The following is a 27,058-nucleotide window of genomic DNA, read 5'->3' as shown; positions in this document are numbered from 1 at the left end:
ATGGAGGGTGGGAAGGACACACCCAGGTCCTTCTAAACAGAGATGGATTTAATTGTGCCTGTCCCTTTAAATCTCTAGCCCCGGCCTCTGTGGTGGGAAAAGCGTGGTGCGGTGCCCCGCCTTTCCTGCGCGCGCCCGGGGCAGGAAGGGGAGAGAGAGCGCGTTAGCGTACGTGACGCAGGCGCGCTGAGGACCAGGCCCCTTCGAGCACATGCGCACTAGCTGAGCTGCCGGTCGTGCTCTCTCCGCGCTCCTCTCTCCCGCCCTTCGCGGCCTGTCGCGGGAGAGTGAGGAGCTCAGTGTGCGCCGGCGCAGTGCGCAGGGACTTGCCCACGTGAGGCGCTGCTCAGGGGCTGGCGGGAGGCGCTGCGCCAGCCAGGGGAGCCGGCGGCGGCGGGGGGCGGAGCTGGGGGCGCTTTGCTGCGGCCGGGATGCGCTGGACGACAACGAGGGACAGAGGTACGAGCCGGGGCTCGGCTCCCGCCCGCCTGGCGGCCGCTTGGGACAGAAGGGGCCGGTTTGGGGCCGGGGGCGGGTAGAGTTTGAGGGGCGGAAGGGGGGGCCCAGCGTGTAGGGGGGGCCGGTTGGGGCTGGGGTGTGCAGGGGGGGCGGCGTGTTTGGGGGGAGGGGCCGGTTGGGGCTGGGGTGTGCAGGGGGGGCGGCGTGTTTGGGGGGAGGGGCCGGTTGGGGCTGGGGTGTGCAAGGGGGGCGGCGTGTTTGGGGGGAGGGGCCGGTTGGGGCTGAGGGGCGGAAGGGGGGCGGCGTGTTTGGGGGGAGGGGCCGGTTGGGGCTGGGGTGTGCAAGGGGGGCGGCGTGTTTGGGGGGAGGGGCCGGTTGGGGCTGGGGTGTGCAAGGGGGGCGGCGTGTTTGGGGGGCCCCGGTTGGGGCTGGGGTGTGCAAGGGGGGTGGCGTGTTTGGGGGGCAGCCGGTTGGGGCTGAGGTGTGCAAGGGGGGCGGTGTGTTTGGGGGGCGGCCGGTTGGGGCTGGGCAGAGTGACCTCTGCCCCCATTTTGGGTGTGAGGTTGGTAAACGGTTGCTGGGAGGGAGGTGGGTACTAGTGGGAAGCTGAGGCCCTGGTTTTGCTGTGGTGGAGGGAAGGACCCCACAGTACAGGAACAGAGCTTCTTGCCATCTCCCCAGAGAGTGGTTTGAGTTGTTGGAGGAGGTACAATTATTCCCTGTGTCTTGGGTTCTATGTTTTCTTGAAACACTTTCTGCGACATCCATTTAGGAGGTTGGGAGGATATGTGCCCAAAATTCCCTCTCTGAGTTCCAAGGAAAATCTGACTAGTCTGAGCACACAGATTAAAAGGATTTTTATTGGTTAAAATTCACATTTAAAATCTACATTGTCTTTATGATGCTTATGTTACTAGTGATTTAAATTATAACTGAAAGAACTTTAAAGATTTCTAACTATTTACAGTGTTTGCTTTTTGCTGTATTTGTCAGGGTCATGGAAAACATACAGGGGGATTTCGGAGACATTGGTATAGATTTCCCAAAAAAGCAATATGATTTCATTGGGAAATTTTGCCAAAAACACTGAAGCCTTGCCTGGATCGAGATACTTTGTTTAGTTTGCTTCTCTATTTTGGCTTATTCCTTTCTTTGCTGTCAGATGTCAGTGTAAAATGCAAGGAGTCACTCAAATGTAAGATGTCAAAGTGAACAGGTGCTCCTGGACCAATCAGAGCAACCTTGCGAACTTTACTACAGGAGTCTAGTTGTTTGCAACTGTCAGCTGGGTCCTACTCCCTGTTCTAGTCTCTCACTCACTAAGGAAACGTGCCCATTTCAAGCTGGTGCGCTAAAAATTGATTGTAGCTGCGGCAGCGAGAGGGGCTGGTCACCATGAGTACATACCCATCTGAGACGCTAGGCCAAGTAAAGTCTTGGCCAGTGTAGGGTCAAATGAGCTTTTTCTTGGAGTGCGAGGATTTTTAGATGTGCAGAAGTAAAGAAGAAATTTGGTGACTGGAAATTGTTATAGTGCTTGGGATGATTTGGTAACTTCAGAAGCAGAGGAAGGCTTTGGAATAATTTTCCCTTGTCGGAAGTGCTAAACCATACTATGCTGTCAAACCCCCTTCCTGGCCTTTCAGTCTTCTCTTGAGGAGATTTCCAGCATTGCTTCTCCCTCAATAAACTAAAGATTCAGCTACCTTGGACCACCAGTTCGTAAGGCCTGGGCTCTACTTTCAGATCAACACAGATCTAGTGTTCAGGAGTCAGAAAAATCCAGACCCCTTCGCATCATAGCTATGCCGATCTAACCCCCAGGTTAGACGTAGCTACGTCAATGGAAGTATGCTTCCTTTGACCTAGCAACTGTTTCCTGCGGAGGTGGAGTTCCTACAGCAGTGGAAGAGCCCTTCTGCCCTATGGGGTCATGCCAGCACATGATACAGTTCAGAGGCTGGCAGCTGGTGCAAGGCACTGGTGCTCAGCACGGTCACTGGGGACCTGAGTTGCAAGGCAGAGGGAAGCTGAACAGAGAGCCCTGTGTGGCGGAGGGATAAAAACACAAATTGGATACATGGACACCTGTTCCAACCGAATGGATGGATCTTACAATCGCGTCGTTGTTGCTGTGTGAGCTGGACATTTCAATCGGTTTGATGGCATTTAATTTCTCAGCTGTCTTGAGAGTTAACACCATGAACATGAGTAGGGAAGCTTGCACCTTTTGGAGCTACTTTTTCATTCTCTGCATGCTTCAGAAGACAGGAAAACTTTCTAAAAAGATGCTAAGGACCAACAACTTCACTTGAAATCAGTGGATGCTGTAGGTGCTTAACAGCTCTGAAAGTAGGCTCTTAATTTTTTAATGAAAGCTTAAATTCTGAGAAAACATCAGGGAGGCCCCTCAATCCATGATAAATGCAGAGACTGTGCATGTAGATTTCTAGTTCCTCTGCTTTTTACTCCTAGGACAATGAAAATAGACAAATTTCACTATAGCTTTGTCAGTTGCACATTCCTGCTTTGATATAGTGACTGGGATGGTGTTGGCAGAGTTTGTTTCATGTGATTATAAAACCAACCAAAAGTTGCAAGTCTAAACATTTTAAAATGGCATTAAAACATTTCTACTAAAGAACTTATTTGTACAAAACCTAATTTTTGGGCTAAACATGCCTGACCCCATCGCTTTATTGGCAATAATTTTCATAACTTATTTTTTATGTTGATATACATACGTGGTACTATTGGACTTTGCAAGTCACTGTTTGTAATATCTTATATGTGTATAGTGTCTTTCATCCCAAAGCATGCTCTCCAAGTGTTACTTCATCACTGGAGGGTTACTTCACTATGCGATGAAACTCAGCAGTTGTTCAGTCGTGCACATAAACACTGCACAAAGGTTTAGAACAGGAAGTGAAGAGCTACTGTATCCAGTACTGTAAATTTTAATCTGTACAAACGGAATTACATCAAATTTGAGCTAAACATCCGTAGCTGCTAATGCAATGATATGTAATTATCCCCCATTTTCACTGTGTGAAATATGGAAACAGAAAAGTTTAATTTATACAATCATTTAGATTTTTTTTTAAACTTTTCATTGTGTGGTCTTCTGTTCAGATTAAGCTACCTGTGAAAAAGTTTTCTAATAACTTCCAGAAATGCACATAATCTTTACAAAAAGAAAAGGAGGACTTGTGGCACCTTAGAGACTAACAATTTTATTTGAGCATAAGCTTTCGTGAGCTCTGTAGCTCACGAAAGCTTATGCTCCACTAAATTTGTTAGTCTCTAAGGTGCCACAAGTCCTCCTTTTCTTTTTGCGAATACAGGCTAACACGGCTGCTACTCTGAAACTTGTCATAATCTTTACAGTGTCGCAAGCTTGTAACTGAACAGAAAAAGGAAGAATGTTCACAGTTAAGGATTCAAATGTGCTGTATGTTTTCCAGCACGGAGGATGGTGACATAACTAGTTAATTTTGCTCCAGCAATGAATGTCATGTGTTGACTAAAATGTAGGTGGGATGGCATATGTCTGCACTAACTGTGTTCACTAACAAAGTAAAAGGACCTGTTGGGGTTAAAAATTGTTGCACCTGTGCAGAATTTGGCCCTTGGTGTTAAAATGAGTTTCTGTATTTGAATAGAACTATTAATTTTACTGGTGGAAGTACTAGCTGTGCACGTCTGAGGCAAAATTGGACCTAAGTAATACTGTTTCCGTGCAATGTAAATAAAATATAGTAGAGTTTAATATCCCAGAAGAGTGGGAGTATTCTCAGAGATGAGGCAAACTGTATGCTGTCGTCATCCTACTGTGCCTGCTTACTGCAGCTAAGAAAACACGACCTGGTAGTGAGTGATCCTAGACGGCGTATGCCGTGTATTGCATTGGATTTAAGGACGTAGTGTCAGATGTATCTTAGAAGTTTCTTTGATTTTTAAGCCCAAATTCTTAAGGTTGATTCCATGTAACTGTTTTAATGTAACATTATTATTTGTAGTGGCAGAGTGGTGAGCACTTTTATTTTAAGGCACATGTACAACTCTACTGAGAAATACATTGCACAGTGCAGTTTCTCTGCTATCATTAGTGCATTTTTTAGCTATTACCCCCAAATATTTGCCTTACCCCAAATATTTTTTTAAGTTAAGAGAGAGCACACAAAACCAGTGATGGTTCTTGCAACACTGAAAAAATTAAATGTGGCAAACCTCTACTCTAGTATTTTTCAATTAAAACTTTTCATATAGAACATTGTTTTGCAGCTTTCAGGTCTACTAGTAACGATGAAAAGAGGAAAGTTTTCAGCCTGTTAAAATAATACTTAACCAATCCCTGGAAAGCTTTTTCTTAAAGGGGCACCATCTTGAAATCCACACTTTGGGGGGGGGAAATAGACTTTTTCGTATTTTAAAAAAATGTTTTCCTCTCCCCATTGTGTCAGTGACTCAGGAAAACAGAAGAAACTGACTAGCAAAGCATGGGAAATAGTGAAATCGACTATGCGTTGTGTGTGCCAAATGCCTGAACTGAAATATATGGAAATTATCATTAATCTTTGTAGTAATATGAAGTATTATAACAATAGTAAGTCAACTTTTTTTGTACAGAAGTGTATTACTTTGTCCCTTTTGTCCCGTTTTTAACATTGGGACTAGTGTCCAACAGTTAGTGACACAGTTGTGCAACAATATTGCAAATTTCATTTCAGTTTTGTGAGACATCTGCTCTGAGTACAATTCAAGTTAGCCTTGTGGGGTTTTTTTTACGGTTAGGTCTTATTTTCACTAGGTCTTTTTTCCTAGAAATTTCCCTCTGTTGCTATCACTAATTCAGTTTAGTGTGGAGAAGAACAATGGTAGCTGCAGGCATTTTTAGCCACAGTTCTCTCTGCATGCTGGAGGTTAAAAAGCCAGCAGCAGTCCAGAGTCCTGACAATGCTAGTGTTTCTGCTGGTGAAGGTGCATCTGTGTGGAGAAAGGCTAGTGTCCGACACAATATTAGAACATAGCAAGGTTTAGAGGTGAACCAGTAACTCCAAATGGGATTGGGCATGAGAGCTGTTCTTGAAAAAACATTGGAAGGTAAGTTCATGAAGTTGTTTAGACTGACACTTCTGTGGCTCAGGCTGCAAGACACAGGCTCTTCTGTGCTCATCGTGGTATCTGAGTATCTGAGATTGCCAGTAAGTGATGTTACAGGGATCTGAAGGAAGGTTTTGGAAAGTTCCATGGCAGTTAAAGGGAAACTACGAAGACAAAAAAGGGCAGTGAGTTAGGAGCCATTGAACCAGAGTGAAGTGAAGGACGTTGTGGGCTGGCTTTGCATTGAATCACTACTGTGCAGCTGGCTAGTTCTGCTTTTGTTGCCTGGGAAGGTTCCAGAGTGCTGCTGCTGCTACGTGAAAGGCCCAGTCAGCTCCTCTTGCGGTTTTCCAAAAAGGATCTCTGAAGCCTCAGGCTATGGCTGGATTGATGTGCTGGCGATCGATGTACTGGGGATCGATTTAGCTGGTCTAGTGAAGAACTGCTAAATCGACCACAGATCGCTCTCTGGTCACCCTGAACGAGAAGAGTAAGATAAGTCGACGGGAGAGTGTCTCCTGTTGATCCAGCACAGTATAAACACCGCGGTAAGTCAACCTAAACTATGTCGACTCCAGCTACATTATTCACGTAGCTGGAGTTGCGTAACTTAGGTCGACTTACCGGGGTAGCGTATATAGCCTCAGACTCCAGTTAGGGTATGTCTTCGTTGCAGCTAGCCAATCCCCTATTGTTGCTGCCATCCACACACACAATACTGTAATCTGGGTTTGGTGGTGCTTCAAACTCGGGCAGATGGACTGATTTTAAATCAGCAATTTTAATCTTGTCTTGCATTTGTACTTTTTAGTTACTTTCCTAAAGCAAGGTTGATTATCATTAGTTGGTAACCATTAAAACATGTTCATTTGCAACTAACTATGGCCTTTTACACTAAACTTTGTATTTTTTTGTTAACCAGGAGGATACGTTCAAGCTCTATAATTACTTACATTAATGTAAACGTGTATTCATATTCCTATTTTCTCGATACAGTGTTAGAAAATGGCAAATTACACATTGATTTACTAGATTAATTTTTTATTTGATTTAAGTCAAGCTACATTTGGAATGAAATTGGAATTCAATGAAATGCACAAATACAGCATTTTAATTTGTTTTTATTCAGATAAAGTTTATCAAAAACATGTTTTGCATTTAAAACTGATTTATTAAACATAGGAATATTAACTGTAATTAGTGAATTAAACTGTTTGTTTCTGATCACTGTGTCCTTCAAGATTTCAAAACTGGTATTTCTCATCCCCCGTACCTCATTTTTATTCATAGTCTGGAAGAGGGAAAACAAGCCCTTCTGCCCTTTCAACTCCCACTTAGTTTCTTAACTTTGAATGAACTAATCACTGAATTGAATGTATTGAATAACTGAAGAAAATATTCTCTCTCTACTGGCAGAAGAGGCTACTGCTGTGTAAAGTAGGTTTAGCACTCCAGCAAACTCTAGTTCCAGGTGCTTAGCCAGTGACTTCTGCCAGAGTATTGGTCTTTCTTTAAAACGTCAGCAGCAAACTTGTAGTGCTTGAATACTTTTAAAATTTAATTTAAATTATTTTAATTATAATAAGTTTAGGCCTTAATATAGGCAGTCATAATTTCAAGTTTAATTGTAAATACATTTATTTTAAAAAAGAAGAAAATATTTAAATAAAATGTATATTTTTAAATTGGGTTTTATCTGCTTGAACATGGGCTGGCTGCTCTGGCCCAGCCTGGAAGTATATAGGCTTGAGCCTGGTTTCCACTTTAATTGGGGTTGGTAACCTACCCACATGGGATATAGGCTAATCAACAGAGGTTCTAACAGTCCTCCAGTGCCTTCTTGCAGTTCCCCATGGGCTGTATTTTCTTGCCCTCTGCCTGCTCCTTTCTTCTGTACCGGAAGTCACCTTCCAGTTCGTATACACGGATTCAGCATTTGAACCCCACATGTCATGTGGTCTGCCACATTTCTACTGCACTTCTGCATACTTGAACAGAGATGCCATCCAGCACGCGCACACACACACACGTTGTCCACAGTGCATTGCAAAATACGTCACAGTGGTGCAGTGCAAAGAGCCATGGGGTATCCCTCCAGAAGCCCTAGTGCCTCACACTGGTGACGATAGCACCAGTGTGGACACAGTAACATGGGCTGTGCTAACCTGAGTGCTGAACACCCAGGCTAACCCTGCAGGTAAGATGTACTCTTGTGGAGGACCTAGCCTAAAGAGAGATGGGTGAAAGTCAGGAGAGCAAATGTGAGGAAATCACCCTTATTGGAGTTGCTGCTGTTATATCCTGTTTAGGAGAACAGTAATGACTGCCTTATTAATAAGGCTGACAAAAAATAGACTACTTCCTCACAGTTGTGCTGATGATCTGTGCTGGTTTTTACCAGTGTGTGTCCCAGTCTATTACTGCATGATTCACAACTCTCTGCAAGTCAACTGCTGACCTTTCATGGTACAGTGGGAGTAGTAGTACTAACCTTTAAATTCTTTACCCTCTGTTTGCATTTCTATCCCAACAAAATAAAACCTGTCTGTTTTTCTGATTGTTCACTCTAATAGATTTTTCAACAGTGAACGCTATAGTCAGGGTTCTGTCAGAACTCCATTGTCAACGTCTGTTTCCACATATTCATAACTGAAATTCTCCTTTAAGGCCGACATTTCCATGCTTGATCTCAGTTTAGACACCACGCTCCCTTGTTTTTAAACTTGTGGAAGATCCCTTGGTGTCACAGTTGCTCCTCGTACTGCTGTGGATAAAATCCAAATTTTGTAGTAATCGTCCTTATTGAGAAGCAGATCTTTCAGTTGGTGAAGAGGGGGAAAACAAGTCATAATAAGTGGGTGACAAATCACTTCTGGGCATGCTTGGTGTCATCTCCTAAAAATTTTAGCAAAGGAAGCCCAGCCCCACTTGTAACGTACAGTGTTCCTGGCAGGCCCTGGGACAAGTTGCATAAAGCAAACTGAGAGTTGCAGTGACACCTTAGCAATCATCCATTTTTTTCCATTGGTGCTGCCCTGCTCTGTTGCTTGTTCAAATATTCTGCTATTCTTTTAATCCAGCCTGGCAGAAAAATGACTGTTGCCAAACATAGCAACAGTGATGTGAACCTTCTTCTGCATATTCCATTCACGTCTGTCAGAGGTGGACTGTACTCCCCAGGTGGTTCTTGAAATAACATTTATTTCTCCAGGCTGTACATATATTTGACGTGACTAGTTAGACCACTCAGAGAATATCAGGGTTCGAAGGGACCTCAGGTGGTCATCTAGTCCAACCCCCTGCTCAAAGCAGGACCAATCCCCAGTTTTTGCCCCAGATCCCTAAATGGCCCCCTCAAGGATTGAACTCACAACCCTGGGTTTAGCAGGCCAATGCTCAAACCACTGAGCTATCAGTCCCCCTCCCCTCCCAACTATGCCTAAGCAGAGAGAACGTAATGTGGGTGATTTGATAGTATTATGTGGCCCTTAACTTTTGAATTATTTAACAGTCTTATGTGGTCCTAAACGCGCATCCTCCATGTTTTAACTATTTATATTTGCCCATCTAAGATGCAGGTCACTTCAATGGGGAAAGGGATTTGTTTAGAAGGATCAGTCAGTGTCTTGAGCTGGTACTATTTTGTTAGTATAAGGGTTAATTTTGGTTGTGGCAGCTTATAGCATTGCCCTTTAAATACAGAGGAACCATTTTACAGTGGACTTGGCTATAGTGAAACATCATTTATAGTGAAGAAAGAGAGCTCCTTGCCTGGAATATGAACACTTTAGTTCCTTTTTCATGGAAGAGTTTCTGTTGAATTGACTCACCAGAGGATGGCTCCCCAATACTTAAGGTTTATTATGCAATAATCTGGCTTCATTGTGTCCCTGGTGGAATCTGTTAGTAATGCATCTTGGTGGCTAACTTTCAGACTTAAGCCTGTGGTTTAAAACTCCTAAGATGGAAGTTAAATATTATCTATGCTTTACAGATGGGGCAGTTGAGAGATTCACTAACCCAAATTGGGTCAAAATCAAGATTAGGAGAGAGTGATCAGAATAAGAGGTTACCTGCTCTTTGCTCTAACTAAGAGGAGCAGCTGAATAATAGAACTGGGAGGGGAGACATGTAACACACTGGTGAGAAAGCCGTTGCAACCGTTATGCTTGACCTTCAAATGCAATGTGGGGATTTGGGAAGCTATTGGAATTTTAGACAGGCATGGCTCCTGGAGGAATGTGAATTGTGTTTTCATGGCTTTGAATTCATAGTTATCTGAAATGTAACATTGTGTTCCTTTTTCTTACAGCTGCCCTTCGAGATCATAATGCAGCAGAAAAATGAAAGAACATAGAAGAAATTTAAATTGGAAAAGAAGTCGATTGCTGTTCCTTTCTAGAAGATGGACCACTGGATTTTGGGGGCTCAGGAAATACTGCTTCCAAAAGAAGCATTTTTTCCTAGCTAAGAGAAAAAGACAAAGTGCTCAATCAGTTGTGAGCCTAAACCGGAACAAAGTGTACCGATCTCTCCAGTGCAGAAGGAAGGCACTCAGACTCCAGAGTGAGTGGGTTCCTGAAGTGCTTCTAAATGCAAAAAACCGTCAAAAACCAACTGCTGAACACAGCACCTTTTCTACAAAAACGTCCAGAAGGGCAAAAAAGCCCTTTCCCGATGGCAAAACTGGAAACCCATGTGCACAGGCAATAGAGAAGTTGGACAATGAATCCTTTCAGGGTGAAGATCTCTTGAACAGAGTCACTGGATTACAAGAAGACGTTAGTCTTAGCTGCATGCACGGCAATGACAACAGTGCCTTTTGTGGTGGGCTGTGCGATGCTATCTTACCTGTAAAGAAGGAAGGTTTCATACCTAGTGGAGAGGAACGCAATAATGATGAAGGCAATTCCGTCTTAGTAGTCTTAAACAATTGTAAAAGAAGGTGTTGCAGAGGGCTAGAGCAGAATGGAACTTGTGCCCCCTTGACTACTAAAAAGAGGTCCAAATTTAACCAATATACTGTAAAAAAGATACCTGTATTTATGATGCATAAGAAACTTTCTATGATTAGGTTTCGGGATAGAATCATAAAATTCCCAAAACTTAGAGCAAGAGGCAAAACCTGCAAATCAAGTAAAATCAAGCCAAGCTGGGTGGAGAAAGTTTCCAGGGACTGTCAAGAGAATCTTCAAGGAGATTTTGAAGGTGGATTTTGTAACTGGTTTTCCTGCTGGAAATCTAAAAATAACTCCTTTTGGAACCTGTACAGCTCATCAGATATGAACAATAATACACCAGGACCTGTAGCTGAGGAGAATAAAACACCTGCATCTGACATCTGCCTTACACAGGATGCATTACAATGTGATGAGCTACATACCGAGGAACCTGCATCCAGAGATGGCAGTGTTAAAATCTGCCAACCAGAGCTGCACAAAACAGCTCCTTTGGGTACAGAGACCTTGCATGGGACGGAAACAAATGAGGCTCCTGCAGTGGACAGTTGCCATGAGGATCTTTTCCTCTCAGTAACAGAGAGAGAAATTGCAATTTCAGGTCAAGAAGATGCAGAATCTAATCAGGTTATGTGTGTTGATGAAATGATATTGTTAGAATCCTGCCAGGAGGATTCACATATGAACAATAACCTTGCAAATGGACCTTTTTCGGCGGAGCTGGCACAAAATGAAGACAGCTCTTCCCAGATGGAAGTTGAAGGCTCCATTAATCTGGACATTTTTAGTGCAAAGTTACTAGATCACCCTTACTGTAAAAGCCCCCTAGAGGAGCCTTTGCCAGAAAGCACAGGACTAAAATCAGGAACTCGAAAGGGAGGCAGAAGGAACAGTCAGAAAGTTTCTCGTGTGGCTGATGAGCAGTTATCAACATGGATTTGTGGTATACTCTTCACACGTTATAAAGCTAGTCATTCTTGAGAATAGCTGGGCATAGCATATGAAGTTGGGAACATTTGAAGTTTCCTTACCACTTTAATTCCTTTATTAAAGTGATTACACACCATGAATTACAAAAAGCGTGTAGCTTAATACTCTGACTGAGATGAGAGGCTGTGAGGAGGAGGATTGTAAGGGAAATGGGGCAATACTTTCCTCACTTGGCAGGCTTGCTTATGCTAGCTTTAGAATGGTACCTTCTGAAGTATGGGTATAATGCTTAATGGACCCAAGGTTTTTATTTTTCAACAATTGTTGAATGGTACATCTTTCTACTTTGTTTTAGAGAATACAATCAAATTGGGCTGCTTGTGAAAAATATGGATCAGCATTTTAAATTTAGAAAATGTTTTTACCTTGAGGTTATAAAGGGACAATATAGGGTTAAAATGCTTTTAAAAAATAAAAATCAGGTAATCTCACGTATTACTGGCCACTTAGATCGTGATCTGATTTGCTTTTCCTTAGGCTTACTGCCTGTGTAATTTCTGCACTTCATTTAACTTTAAACAGGAGACTAAACCAGTCGATTTCACTTTTGGGTTTTCATACCCTAAATGTTTGAATAGGGAGGTAATAAACAATTATAGGGAAAAGTCTAAATCCAAACAAAATTGGTTGTAGTTGAAACTTCCAAAAAAAAAGACCAAAAAAAGAACACTCATATTCATAATACATGGTGAACCAACGCTGCCTGATGCCTCCTTTTAATGTGGAGCATGGTACAAATACTTGTGTTTTGAAGTGTGTTTGTATATACAAGCTTATCTGATGTCAGGAGATATATATAACACTGTGGTAAGAATTAGCACTCCCTTTTGTACTGTACCATTAAGATACTGGTACGGACTCCAGCAACACTGCGATAACTGGGTCGGTTGGTTTTTATTAGAACAGCCTGTTTTCAGTGGATTATACAGCCTGTGATATGTTCCCTTTGACAAGGAGTGTTAAAGGATTGCTACTAAATTTGACAGATTTTGCCCCAGTTCTCCACTTTCCCTGTCTGGAGAAGCTATTGGGAAGCCTTTTATGGTTGATCCTCCGAAACATGATGTGAAGGGGAGAGAAGCTGGATGCAAAATATGGTCTAGCATTGAACAAAAATTTCTTTAAACCCTATTGAGACAGAGTGATTTGCTCATACTTATATGCACTGTTCCTCTACTTTCATTTCTCTGTGAAAAGCAAGCCAGAGGGAAATGAGGAACAGGCTGGCGTCCAGCTTCTCTCTCCTTCAGATCATGCAGAGAAATTCAGAACCATGAACTTGGGTGTGTCAGCTGGCTAATAGCATTTCAGTTCACTCTGAAGCAAAATTAGCGCCTGGTCTATCCTTAAAATTTAGGCCAACATAGCTGCAGAACTCAGAGGTGTGTGAAATCCATACCCTTGAGCGTTGTAGCTATCCTGACCTAACCCCCAGTGTAGACACAGGTTGATGGAAGAATGCTTTTGTTGATCCACCTGCTGCTGCTTGGAGAAGTGGTGTTCTACAGCAACAGGAAAAACTCCATCCATTGATGTAGGCTGTGTCTACACTATAGGGCTGAATTGACATAGCTACATCACCGTAGCTATCCCACTGTAATTCCTGTGGTGATACATGGCCAAAGTATCTAAATAGGGCTCAACTAAATTCCATCCTTGATGTTCTAGATGGGGGAAGAGGCTTTGCGGCTAAAGCGGAGGCAAAATCAGGTGACCTGGCTTTTGTTCACTTGTTTTAGCACTGCTTAAATGGTCCTGGGCATGTCCCTTAAACAGTGGGCCTCAGTTTCTGCTTTAGAAAAAATTGATATAATTATACCTCTCAGGGATATTTTGAAGCTTAATTCATTACAGCAGTTAATACCAGCTGGATGTGAATTAGCACGCTATTGGGGGTGGTATTCAGGTATGTTGTGAGGCAGAAAGATAGAAGGTGAGTGCCTTCTTCCAAGTAAGAAGTACACCATTAACTTACTGATTTACACCTTGGCAATATTGATTGCTAATACTCAGGTTCATTCATATTTAATTTTCTTAAAAGTTTAAAAAAAAATTTGGGGGGTGGGTATGGCATTATATGAAATCTCTTAAAAGAGGAAAATATAAACAGACTTTCACTTTCCACTTTTTTTTTTCTTGAGAGTTTTTGGGCTCTTTGGACTCCTCTTTCCATTTCCAAGAAACCCAGCTGTGCTTTCATAAACAGTTTATGACCCAGTATCCACTTTGAATGTACTTTGTTATTAACTGGGGACCAAGTCCTGCTCTACTGGTAGTCAGTGGCAAAACACAAATTTTGGCATATGGAATTCCCAGTTGAGTTTGGATATTCAATGGGTTACAAGTGCCTGCAGGGACCACTAGCTGCTGCAGAGATGGAATTTTGATTAGGAGGGTCCATCAGGCTGCTTCTTAGGTCTCCAGGTCCCTTATGTTGTCTCCCCCTCCATAGCATTCTCCCCATATCCATTTAAGAGAATGGTGAAGGAGTTTTTGTTTTCCAATAAAGAGGTCCTAGCTGTGTTGGTACATGTGTGACATCAGCAAAGGGCCAGTCAGCCAATCAGTGTGGCTCCAGATAGTCATTCCTAGCTAGACTAACAATGTTTGTAGAAATCTTAGGAGCTCAGATGGAAGGTGTAATAAGTGCACATTTGTTTTCTTTGAGCCTTGGAATATCACATGAGGGCCTAAGATCAATGTGATGATAGGTCAGACTGAGGGAAGATAGAGATGGGGGCAGTGTCTTAATTTTCAACCCCTTTGATTTTTGTGGTTTTGTTTGTCCTTCTAATCTCTATCCCAGATTAATCTAAATCTTGCCCTATTGTTCAAAGGTGTTGCAAAAAGTAACGTTTGGCGCATCTGTAGTGCTGTCTATCTGAGGATCTCAAAGTTCTTTTCAAGCAGTAAAGAACTTCAGCCTCCTCTCTCTTTCTCTCTCTCACTCACACACACACACACACACACACACACACACCCCTCCCCAGTGTGGTAGCATCTTTGTTTACAAATGAGGAAGCTGGCACAGAGAGGTTGCAACCTCGTGCCAGTTTTGAACTTGGGATTGTTTTCCTCTTTGAGTTACCATTGCTTTACACCAGCATAAGTGAGATCAGAAGTCGGCCAGAGCCAGGAACAGAACTAAGGACTCCTCAGTCCTGTCCCTGAAGCACAAGAACATGTGTATAGCTTAATAATGCCTCCAACATCGTCTAACCTAAAGACAGTATTTCCTAACCAGGGTGAAAAACACTTTTGTTATCACAGCCCTTTACAACTTAAAGGAATACAAGCTGTGCTGTTAGTGTTTGACAAAGTTACAATTAAGGACAGTCCGCAGTGAACTTCAATACTTTTTTTTAGTGTGGTTCATGGTTTCTTCTTACTTTCGTTTAATATAATTTCTTTCCTTTCTTGGCTTCACTTCACCTTTCCCCAGTAATACGTTATGGTGTATGTCTTCCTACATTATTTTCAGTCTGTTTTCCTCTCTGCCTTTCTCCCTCCCTCTCTTTTTATGTATCTTCCTTTTCATTGTGTTTTTAATCTCTTCTCCTATTTCTCCCCCAGAATCTCTCAAAATACCATGATTTTATTTTCTAACAACTTATCTGATCAGTCTCTCCTTTTCCTGCCTTGCCGTGCCCTGCCCCATCCATCTGCTTGGAAACTTGCTACTTGGAAACTTGATCAGACCCCAAATAATTAGAGGACGAGCCAAAAGGCCAATGCAAAATAGAGAGGAACCCATTGTACTGGGGCTGTGTCCAGGTGAGAAGCGAGCTATCTGCCCCTTCCCCTGTCCCCTGGGAAAGGGAACGATGCTGGAATACCTATTGGGGTGATGTCCCTGGTCCCTTTTCTGGGGCTCCATCTTTCTTATAAGCATTTGATTATCAGGCTTCCAATATGTTTGGAAGTGTTTCCCTCGATTCCAAAAAGCCCTCTGGCAGCTAGAAGGGAGCTTCAGAATTTGGTGTCTCTTCCTCCTGAACCGGCAACATTGGTCGATGGTCTGTTACTCCAATCTTCTCTCTTATGATTCTTCCCTCCTACTTACCCTGCTTCTTGATGCTGGAATGGGGTGATGTCTCCACCATTCTATTCCTGTTTCTATTAGCAGCCAGAAAACATCTGTTTGCTAGACTTTCCCGCTAGACTCAATCTGTTGGTCCTTTCCAGTGGATATCTCCACTTGCTGTTGTCACTGCTGCTTAGAGCTTTCCCAAGCAACAGCAGGGTGAAATTGACTTGATTCTTGAGTTTCACTGCTGAATAGTTAGTAAAAATTGATCAGACTGTTATGTTTTTACTGTACTACAGTTCAAGAAAACAGTGAGCAGCAACATAGGCATGGTAGCTGTCAGCAGACTTCGTAACCAAAGGGCTAGAAATTTAGTTTTAATGAAGGCTTTAATTCTTGCAGGAACTGATGGCACCCTGAATTTACAATGTTTGAATAAAATATATGTAAAATGTTAATAGAAATAGGCAAAAGGGCCTGATTCTTCTCTTGCTTGCACAAGTATAAATTGTGAGTAACTCCAGTGGGATACCTGGGTATAAATTCTGCATAAATGAAGAAAATTGGGCTCAGTGTTTAACATTTTTCTGTAGATGATGACTTTTAAGTGATCTTATAGTTCTGGGGTTACTTCCCCCCCTCTTTAACGGTGCCTCTCTGAGCTTTTTAACTCTTGTATTCTATTAACTGCATGCAGCAACTTGCCACCGGGTGGGTGGGACACTGTGCTATTAAATATTTATAATATCTCGTTTTGTTGGACTAGAGAACTCACTTTTTACGTTTGCTTTTTCATTTATCTGATGTATTCAAAGGATTCCTAGATGAAGTGATGAAGAAATATGGCAGTTTAGTTCCACTCTGTGAAAAAGATGTCATGGCAAGATTAAAGGAAGTGTTTAATGAAGATTTCTCCCATAGGTTTGTGGCGCTAATATATTCTAGTACTTGTAAAAGGAAAAGTTACTTGAATCGCTAATTTGCATTCCAGATTGAAACTGACACCTGCTGAAACAGCTCCATTTGGTATGAACTGGAATATCTTTATCCATGTCTCTACCTTTTCAATTCTGTTTCAGAAAGCCTTTTATCAGCAGGGAAATCCTGAAGTATCGGACAAGGCATCCAAAATCTTCCACTTGCAATTTCCGGGTCTTCTATAACAAGCACATGCTAGATATGGATGATCTGGCTACACTGGATGGTCAGAACTGGCTTAATGACCAGGTTAGAGATGCATGATGTTTATGTTTACCTCTTCAAAGTGTTAAAAAATATTAGCTAATCCTCATAACCCCCTGTGTGAGGTAGGTCACTGTTATCCTCGCTTCATAGGTGGGAAACTAAGGCAGAGAGGTCGAGTGGCTTTTCAGTGGCAGACCAAGTAATATAGAACTTGAGTTTCTGGCTCCCAGACCTGTCCTCATGTAAGTACACTGTACTTCCTCTCCAAGAAGACAGTGGTTGCAGGTGTGAAAGGATAGTATTTCCTCCCACTTAGCTAGAAGAGGGGAAAGTAACAGCAATGCAAGGCCCATAGCCAAAAAAATGGAGAGAGTAGCAGTCCTCCAGATGTGCCTCAGTAGACTTGAATTGAATTACACCAGCATTTCATACTGAGGCCATCTTTAAGCATCTGCTTATATTATGTCTGCTCTAGCAGCCCATGGTTGATTCCAGAGCTCTCGACCTGCATCAGAGTATAATAGAATGTTACTTTAATTAGTCAACTTCTTTTTAGAAAAAAGGTGTGTGCCCTTTAGATGCCCTCTCAGATCTTGGATTTACTCTCAGGAATACAATGTTATTTTTGTGCAAATTATAATTTTTACTAACTCTTGCAGATTATTAATATGTATGGTGAACTCATAATGGATGCAGTCCCTGACAAGGTGAGCATTTTTGTTTTGTGAAAAGGTGTCCCTTACGGGGTGGAAAGGGAAAGATGGCATAAGACCATAGATACATGTGACAAATGGGAGGGAGGTCTGATGCAGATTAAAATGCCATTATGATGATTCAAAGTGACAGTCTAAAAATAGCTCCTCTGTACTCACTAGTTCTGCTGCCTTTAATCAGTCTTTTGTTCACTTTACTGGCACACATGTTTACACCTCTTAGGCTCACAGAGCCACAAAAATTATGAAAGTGAGCTGGATTCTCTTCTGGCTCGTGCATCATCAACTGTGTTCTTAACTACTTTCCAGCTGTAGAGTGTCTTATTGTTGGTGTTGACGTTCAGGGCAGAAGAAACCCATCTTGACTTTCAGATTCTGGATTGAGTTTGGTTGTAGCACTGACAGTTAGAAGAACCATCTGTTTACTTGTAAGCTGAACAAATTGAATATGGAATCATTGCGACCACAAAGAAACCACACAATGCCATTTTTAGATTGGCTGGCTGCACAGAGGATAGCAACCCTTTAATGTTCTCGCTCAGAATGTAGAGCACTGCTTCTTTGATTGGTGGTGGTGGTAGTGATTCCTCATCAGTATTCTCTCTGCTTTTCAGTGCATGAACCAGAACTGTGGTATTGGAGATTGTATCTGTCTGCCTGTGCCCACTTTTTATAGTGCATAATTTAAATCCTCATGGGAGATCTTGTCCTAGTACTTTGTAGTATGCAGTTAGAAGTTTCTGTTGGCATAACTAATAGGTTTTATCCAGCATTTTCAAATGCTGAACTATCCAGCTTTTTTCAAGCAATAACTTCTACCACCTCAATACTAGCAAGATTATTAAATGCAGATGTTGTAAAGCTACATAAGATGTGACTTACAGCTTTTCATTTTGTATTAATCTCTTCCTTTAATTGTAGAGGCTAACACAAGTGTTAATCTAATGCTAAAGAAATTGTTTTAATTGTAAAAATCGACAACCTTTTGCCACAACAATAGGTTGCAGTTACTTGCAAAAGATGTGACACCGCAGACAAAGACAAATTCAGAAGCATTTTTGTGAAGTCTGTAACTGGCCAGAGGGTTGAACACTGATGTCCATGTTTTTGTGTCTTAAACTTTATAACTTGTGACAATCGAATTATTTGGTTCTGAGTCACAGAGCAGAAAATGGAAGGAGTTTCCAGCAAGTTATGTCGGGAGGATGGGAAAATATAATTTCCCCTATCCTCCAGTGGTTTTAATCCCCGCAATGCGGGAGAATAATATCTGTAACTCTTCTTTAGCCTCTTCTCCCTAAACAAAATATTGCGGCTGCATGTCGTAGGCTTAGGAATGCTAAGTTCAAAAAATAAACTGCTTTGTAGCACATGGTCTAGGGAAATAGAGAGTTTATCTTCATTCTGAAAAATGGCAGTATTTAAGTTTTGCTAAAACATCTATAGACTTACTTGTCCCTTTTACTGTTTTGCTTTTTCAGTTCTTGTTTATTAGCCAATTAGATGTTTAATTTTGTAGAAGGTTTGTTTGGCATTACTGGAAGAATTTACACACGCTTTTAACCCTCATTTCTTTTTTTTAATTTGTCTTTCTAGGTTCATTTTTTTAACAGCTTTTTTCATAGACAGCTGGTAACCAAAGGATATAATGGTGTAAAACGATGGACTAAAAAGGTACTATTTAATTCTGTCTGTCGCTTATCATTTATGTAGAATAGATCACTGGATGCTGAGACTTAAAAATTTTCTTGTGAGCAGGGGAGAAATGCTAACTTGAAATTATGTTAGTACCAAGTGACAAAAGAGAGTTTTTACTGCTTGTTACTCCTCTCAGTATTGCTCAGCCAACAAGGCTGTGGGAAAGCCGCATTCTATTCCTCCTTCTGCATCCTCAACAGAATTGGGTTTTTTAAAGATTCATTATCATTTGGAGCTTAGCAAAAAGGGGTTGTAGCTAACAACTCAGTTTGGATGGCAAAACCCCTTCTTGCTGGTGGTGATGTTTGAGAAGGAAAGAATTCAGCCTGGATTCTCGACATCAAGTTGGTTTGTACGGGGCTGTCGGCTGAAAGAAAAATAAATCTCTATTTGTAGCTTGCACGTTGGGTACAGAAATTTAAGGATAACAAACAAGAAACCCACAAAGCATTTTTAGAGACTGTGTACAGTAGAGCCACATTTTAACACAGATTTTAAACAAAAAAAAAAAGCAGGCAAGCCTATTTCAAATAGGAATTGTAGTGTACTTTTGATAAATGAATTGAAAAGTTATCAAGTTTCTGTTTACCTCCCCTCTGGTGAAATGTGACTTTTTTTTTTTAACATACCAGTGGTCTTTAAAGGGATACTGTTTAGGTCCAAATCTTTTACTAGAGCTTATTAAAACTGGACGTACTAAATTTTAATTTGCTTTTTCACTACTGTCAGTGGTGTACTTTATACGTTTTGCAAAAGCTTGGTAAGTGAAACTAGACTGGTCGCTTTCTGGTTCCCATGCTCTACAGCACTATTGATTATGCTCACAACATTGTAGGGGAGTGTTCAGATGGGGACAGGACTGTATTACATGAAAGTAACATTGTGAAAATATTTGTTAAAAAAATCCCTAAAGTCAGGCCCTAAACAGTTCTGTGTCCCTTCCAAAGTAGATCCCTGTTTCCTACCGCACCATTGCACTGAGGGGAAACTTCATTTCCTCTGGAATAAAAGCAATAGCCTGTCATACAAGATGGTTCTATAAATGCTGATACTAATTGCTCTTACAATTAAAGTACAGATATAAAGGCAGAGGGCCAGACTTTCAAGCACTGTTAGGCATATAGCATTGAAAATTGGGTTTCTGACTAAACATTTTTTAGGAAAAGTGTCTGCTTTCTGCAAAAACTTTCAAATGGTCGTCTGAAAACTCAAATATTTCAGTTTGCATACATTGGTGCAAGGCCTCATGGGAGTTGTAGTTTGGTTGCTTAATGTCCCAGTTCTTCTTTGTAGGCTGGGCTCCCTGTCTGGATTACAAGAGGGGAGACTGTGGTGCAACATGGAATATGCAGCCTGGCCTACAGAGGAACGTGAGGCACTGCTATAGCGTTTCCAAATCGAAATACATTATCACTATTAGCTGCTGGGTGCTGAGCACTGCCAAAGATCTGTCTGACCTCTTGTTTGCATCATGTGTTACCCACTAATGTTCGTACGGACACTTTATTTCCTTATGACAAATGTAATCTGCCCCTCTCCCACTCATCGTTTTATAGCATGGACACTATGCTTTGTACAAATAGCGTAGTGCTTTTAAAAATACATAGGGATTGCCTTACAGGATCAGACTAGTCCATTTAGTCCAGTGTCCTGTTTCTTCTGCATTTCTGGTGTACACAACGAGATTCTAGCAATATCACGGGCTTTTGTGGGGCAAAAGAGAAGACTGAGGGGCACAGTGCAGTTGAAGACCAAAGCAGTTCCAGTGCCTAGCTTCCAAAAGAATAAAACCTGATCTACTCTTAAAATAATGGGAGCGTTCTAAAGTTTGCCATGTTGTTTAGATCCTGCCATTCCACGTGATTTTTAAGGTGGTATTAGTCCTTCTCCCTTGTCTACCCAGCAGCGAGGTACTGCAGTCAGACAGGCAAAGTATCATCATTCAGTGATTGCCTGTGCTACATTAATGATGCAGGATGAGTTGTTCACTGTGCTTTCCGAATGTTCCTTTGTGTGTAACAGCTCTTCATATAAACCAAAATCTAGTGCCTGGGGATCTGGAAATCCACTTTTGCTTTCCATTGCAGTTCACAGCACTAGGAATTAAACAACCTAAGCACGTAAAACCTTCCTTAAGGAACTGTTTGTCCTCAACATTAAGATGCCGTCATCCCTTACCCAAAACTTTGTTGTTGTCACTCCATATGCCCTCTGATTCCTCGCCTGTGGACTAGTTTTGGTATTACTGTAGCACGGCAGAGCCCTAGTTATGGCACAGGACCCCGGTGTACTAGGCACTGCATAGTATATTGGCCTCATCTTTCTTTGCCTTTGCCATGAAGAGTCACGCCCTGTTTTATATTGCTTATTGGACTCGATAGAAGAACACTGAATGTTCTAGGTGCTGTACAGACACAGGAAGACCATCTTTGCCCTGGAAGGTATCTCTGCCTCTTTATTGTCCGGGCTGCAGTTCACTGGGCAAGAACAAAGTGCCATGTTACAGTGAATAAGGGTCAGAAAAGTGCCTCGACCTGCTGTTTTTGTGGTTTCTTTGAGTCCTGATTGCTTAATCTGCTGACCCATTTTTACCGCCATCGGCATTGCAGAGTCAGTACGAATCAGCTGAGTTCTCACTGCAGAAATGTCATTAAAGATGTATGAATGGCCTAGCTTGATTGTAGGTTGTGTTAGCAATGTTAGTTAGTGTGTGTCCACACTACCCTCCCTTCTAACACATAAATTGAGCATGCTTTGTTGCAATTGCAGATGAAGACTAAATGTGGAATCTCCACAGTGTTCATAGTCGCTTTTTGTACTGCAACAATGTCTTGCATCTAGTACAAGACACACACATGTGACTGAAATGCACATGTGAAGAGCTCTTGGAGGGAGTTAAAAGAAGTTCTGTTTAAAATAAATACAAAGTTGTGGGAAGCATATTTAACTTGTACATGGTCTGTTACTCTGTTTGGTAATACTTATCATTTTGTTTGTCAGGTGGACTTGTTCAAAAAGACTCTCTTGTTAATTCCAATTCACCTGGAAGTCCACTGGTCCCTCATTACTGTGAACATCCCTAACCGAATTATTTCATTTTACGATTCCCAAGGCATTCATTTTAAATTTTGTGTAGAGGTAAGAGGAATTATTATAGTTACGCTTAAAGTGCTTGGATCCTTGCTTTAAGAATTAAATTTTCATCCTCACCAAAATAAGTCTAGGTTTTGGGTGCATCATGCTTTATGGAATCTCTGTGCATGTACTAAAAATAAATACTTGGCATTTCTGTTGCCTTCATCCGGTTCTTAAAGTGATTACAAGGGGGCAAGAGAGTTACTAACTTCTTTGACAGATGGGGAACCTGAGACACAGACCTTGTTAAAGGTCACAGCGACCTTGTACCAGACCTAGCAGCAAAGCCCAGGTCTTCCATTGCCATATTCATACAACCAGTCTGTGTCTAGCAAACTTTTCTATTGTGTATTCTCTTCTGTGTCACTCTCTCACAAAAACAAATGCTTAAAGCCTAGTCCAGTGTAAGAAACCCATTGTTCAAAGAGGGCTAAGATAGCCCTTTGCACGTCTTGTGAGCCAAAGATTTTGTTTTATTTTTTTGAGGAGTGCAGGTACCAGCAAACTTTTTTTTTTCTTAAATGTCTGGTTGATTGATAATATTTCGGTCATGATGGTAAAGCGTAGGCAAGTAGTTTGGCCTGGACTGACCCGTTTTAGTGGCTGTTTTGCAAAGCTGACCTAATTGCTCGCTCATATAGCAGGCTGCAGCTTTTAAGTGTGTGTAGTTGTCCTCTTTTGTCTTAAGGCAGAGTAGCAATTATTGTACTGAGAGCTCATAGAAAGGACATCGGAATTAAAATAAATGTCCCATCAGCAACTGCCAAAGATAAAGCTGAGGCCTCACCTACTCCTAAAAATTATATCGACCTCGCTGCCTCAGTCAAGGCTATGAAAACTGCAGCTCCTTGTGCGATGCAGTTAGGTTGACCTAACCCCCACTCTAGACACAGGGAAGCCCCATTGACCAAGCTACCACCTCTTGGAGAGGTAGATTAACTCTGTCAATGGGGAAACCCCTTCTGTCAGTCTAGGAAGCTGCAGCAGGGACTGTAGTGTCAACACACCCTGGTGTTTACAGAGCTAGGGAGTTCAACCAGAGGTGGTTGAAGCTGTGGCTCTGCTAACCAAGATGCTGTCCCCCGTCCCTTCCCCCCCCTTTTTGGATTTTCCGATTTCCCCCAAATCAATAGGCTTCTATGCATTGATGCCGAGAACCTGCCCTGAAACTTTGGAATTGATCAGATGCAGCAGACAAAAGTTATCCATGACTTTCAAAGAGAGAAGTGCCATCGAATTGTGCGTAAGGGCCCCGCAAGCTCGGCCAATCAAGTAAATTAGAACTGGACAACGCTAGGCCATCTAGTGCATCTCTCCGCCAGTACAAAATTCTTCTCTACAGTTCGTTTTCTTGCGCTTTGCACAATCTACTTTTAATTGCCCCAAGTGTGGTGGGGTTTCCAGTGTGTATCCCTGCTTTAACTGGGGGGCCAATTTCAGCCCTGGTGCTCAATGAAGCCAGTTAGTTCTCTCCTTAACCACTAGAACTGGGTTAAGCACAAGGGCCAAACTCACCCTGGTTAAATGTACCCGCACGCCTTTCTCCTTGGCTTTAATTTGTGTGTAACTGTAAGGCTGTGATTTTTCTTTTTAAGAACATACGAAAGTATTTACTGACTGAAGCAAGAGAGAAGAATCATCCTGAGTTTCTTCAGGGATGGCAAACTGCTGTTACAAAGGTAAGCGCCAGCCCCTCTAAACCCCGCTGTGAATCTTCTGCAAGCTGAATCTCTTGGGTGTGCCACCTTCACTTTTAAATCCATGTTATTTAAAGAAGCAGTAAATATTTATTTTTAAATGAACGAAAAGGAAGAAGCTGGATGACTTGGGCTTGCCAATGGACTCTTTGTTGCTGGTTCAGATCCCACCAGGCCTCTCTCTCCTGCTAAGTGAGCTGGTGGCTTCCGCCCAGACCCTGGTGGAGAAGTTATTCACATTGCAAAGCCACTACAGTCAGTGCCCATGTTGGTAGAGGGGTAAAGAACTGAGTGCTCAGTAGAGGCCAGCTCTTCTTCCCTTTAGAGGTGACCGCTCCCAAAGGTTGAGGCACATCAGCAGGGGACAGTATGAGGTGAAAAACAAGTACAGCTGGGGATAGACAGATGGCTTTGTCTATATGCTGCGCATAGACAGAGCGCCTTGGTCTCCAGGGCTGTCAGTCTGGCACATTTCACCAGCACTGTATTCGCTAACAAATAAACTGTCTCTGGCAGTGACAAAAGGGAACAACTTGTGTGAAGTTCTAACGAGGGAATTTGTGACTTGTATAACTGTCCTGTAATGGCTGAGGATATAAAACAGGTCATTGAACATTAGACAGTTTCCCAATGACTTCCCACTCACAAGAGATACTTCTAGGTTCCAGTGCAATGCTGAGAGGATCCCAGATACATGTCTTCCCTTTATTTCTGTTTCAGAGTAGCAGTCGTTTTAGTCTGTATTCGCAAAAAGAAAAGGAGTACATAAGTGAAAGCTTATGCTCAAATAAATTTGTTAGTCTCTAAGGTGCCACAAGTCCTCCTTTTCTTTATTTCTGTGTAGCCGTATGTGAGATGGATGATTTTTGCCTCTAGGAATGTATCATTTTTCCTCTGGCAATGCTGTGGATTTACAGGAAATATGACTGTTAGAGAGCTAGTGAGTTGCAAGTATTTAAAATAAAAAAATTGAGAGAGAGCGTGAGCGGGATGATCTGGCAAAGCCAGGAAATTAATTGGGGTGTCATTTGGGGTGAATTCACTGTCTCTTTACAAACATCGTTTCTGGCCAGCAAACATGCAATGTGCAGGCCCACTTGGCCTGCCCACAAATTGCCTGTTGCTTCCTTCAAGATCAGTGGGGAAGATGGGGATCCACCTTCTATAGCACAAATACCTAGGGAAACATTTCTTTAGGCTTGCGTGAGTTTGCTGATGTCTTTAAGTCTGACCTGAGTAAAGTAGACAGTAACGTTAAAATATTTATTTAAAGAAATTGAGAGGAAGCTATCCTGAATTGGTCATTAAAAACCGGATATAGGAGGGAGAGCTGTAATTTCAGTCATAAAATATCTACTCTCAGATACTAGGCATGATCCTAACAAGGTGCAGAGTTTGCCTCCCCTGGCATGACTGGACCCAAAATAAGTAATTGCAGCTCAAGCTGTAAGTGTTGCAGAGTCACCAGTTTTCAATAAAAAGAGCTCACTAATCTTGCAAAATCTTATTTTGGGTTTTAAATAGAACTTTGAGTGAAAATGGAAGGAGGGCTAAGGATCTGTCCTTTCATGTGTTGTCTTTTTCTCCTCCCTCAGTGCATTCCACAACAGAAAAATGACAGTGACTGTGGGGTTTTTGTGCTCCAGGTAAGAGTGTAATTTTAAAGCGCTATGTGGCTTTTTTTCCCTTTGTATTTCTCAACAGTTTTCCTGTTTCAATTCAGCTTTTTTTTTTATTTTCCTCAGTACTGCAAGTGCCTCGCCTTAGACCACCCTTTTCAGTTCTCCCAGGAAGATATGCCACGCGTAAGAAAAAGGATTTACAAGGAGCTGTGTGAGCGCCAGCTAATAGATTAACAATAAAAAAACGAAAAGAAGAAAAGTTGAACTGTTTCTCTGGCATTTGTGAAGAGTTCCAGCTGGTGTTTGTGTACTTGAATTTCTGAAAACTTCCGTGAATTTCAACTGACTCGCAGCTGAGTGGTGTGGCCACTGTTACCTCAACTTTTTCTGCTCTTTCCCTGGCAGGACTTAACAGAGCTGCCCCAAAATATTCCTAATGTCAGTTTGGTTTCCTCTTTTATTTTCTTTCCTGTATTTAATATTTATTATCTACGCATGCACATAGGCAAAGCATGCGACTAAAAAAAAAAAAAGTATCGAATTGTAGATTTGGTGCACCTTTGAAATGTAGCTAGAAATGACAGAATACAGGTAAAAAATTTGTCTGAAAACATAAAGATGCATGATCCGTTTTCTGACGCAATAATGCTTTGAATGTATCAAAACCTTTTCAATGCCATAAAAAGAGCAGCTAAACCTTTTATTTGAAAACTCAAATTATTCCATTTTTCTCATTGGCTGTGTAGTACTGAATCCCCACTTTTTGGGGGGGTGGGAACAGGGGTGGATAAATCCGCCTATAGATTTTATTTGTGGAGACCCCCTTTGAATAGAGTTGAAGTCACTAATAAAAAAAAAAAAATTGTTCTCTGTTAACGTTTAGCTAGCTGTCGTTATCCCCCCTGTTCCCTGTGGTTGGAAAGCAACCTTTGCACAAATGAGACTTCGGCACTTGACTGTATAATAAAACATGGAGATATTCAGCTTTTCAGATTGACAGTATGTTCATATGTGCTTTGGGAGCCCTGATGATTGTGCATGTGTCTTGGAACGTTAGAGAGAGAATGATGAAGCCGACCCTGAAGATGCAAAGCTTCATTTTAACCTCAGGTTTGGTAACTAGCAACCATTCAAGTCTTAGCCTATTTATAGAATTTACCTAAGGTGAAGTGGTACGTTTCAGGCATCTTCCTTCTGGGTCTCTCTTCTGAAACTGGATTCCCTTCTAGCTGTTCTGTCCCTCCCATTTCTCTTCTCCTTCCCTCCCCCCCACCATTCTATAACTTTAATTCAGTCAAAAAATATCTTTCCGCTCCTCTCCATGGTACTTGACTATCTTAAACTCTCGTCATCCCCTTTTTGTTTATGAATTATAGTGTGGTAACACCTAGGAGCTCTCATCATGGCTCAGGGTTCCGTTGTGCTAGGCGCTGTACTTACAGAACAAAAAGACACAGTCCCTGACCCAAAA

General features: G+C 42.0%; 1 protein-coding gene across 1 annotated transcript; it reads left to right on the top strand.

Moving 5' to 3' along the window:
- The first annotated feature begins 315 nt into the window (after window positions 1–315).
- SENP5 (SUMO specific peptidase 5) lies at window positions 316–26,570 on the top strand. Its single transcript, XM_048863077.2, has 10 exons — window positions 316–459; window positions 9,875–11,463; window positions 16,353–16,458; window positions 16,617–16,764; window positions 17,382–17,429; window positions 19,032–19,109; window positions 22,134–22,271; window positions 23,864–23,947; window positions 25,561–25,611; window positions 25,711–26,570. Exons 2-10 carry the CDS (start codon window positions 9,906–9,908, stop codon window positions 25,819–25,821), a joined length of 2,322 nt encoding a protein of 773 aa, XP_048719034.1. The 5' UTR covers window positions 316–459; window positions 9,875–9,905; the 3' UTR covers window positions 25,822–26,570.
- Window positions 26,571–27,058: the final 488 nt, after the last annotated feature.

This window comes from Caretta caretta, chromosome 9 (genome assembly GCF_965140235.1).
Source record: "Caretta caretta isolate rCarCar2 chromosome 9, rCarCar1.hap1, whole genome shotgun sequence".
NCBI lineage: Eukaryota > Metazoa > Chordata > Testudines > Cheloniidae > Caretta > Caretta caretta.
This window is presented reverse-complemented; position numbering and strand designations above follow the sequence as displayed.

Excerpts from the sequence above, each read along its gene's own strand:
- SENP5 (XM_048863077.2), top strand. The coding sequence starts at position 9,906 with ATGAAAGAACATAGAAGAAATTTAAATTGGAAAAGAAGTCGATTGCTG. Across the intron at positions 11,464-16,352 it reads GTTATCAACATGGATTTGTG|GATTCCTAGATGAAGTGATG; the intron begins GTATACTCTTCA and ends ATGTATTCAAAG. Across the intron at positions 25,612-25,710 it reads GTGGGGTTTTTGTGCTCCAG|TACTGCAAGTGCCTCGCCTT; the intron begins GTAAGAGTGTAA and ends TATTTTCCTCAG.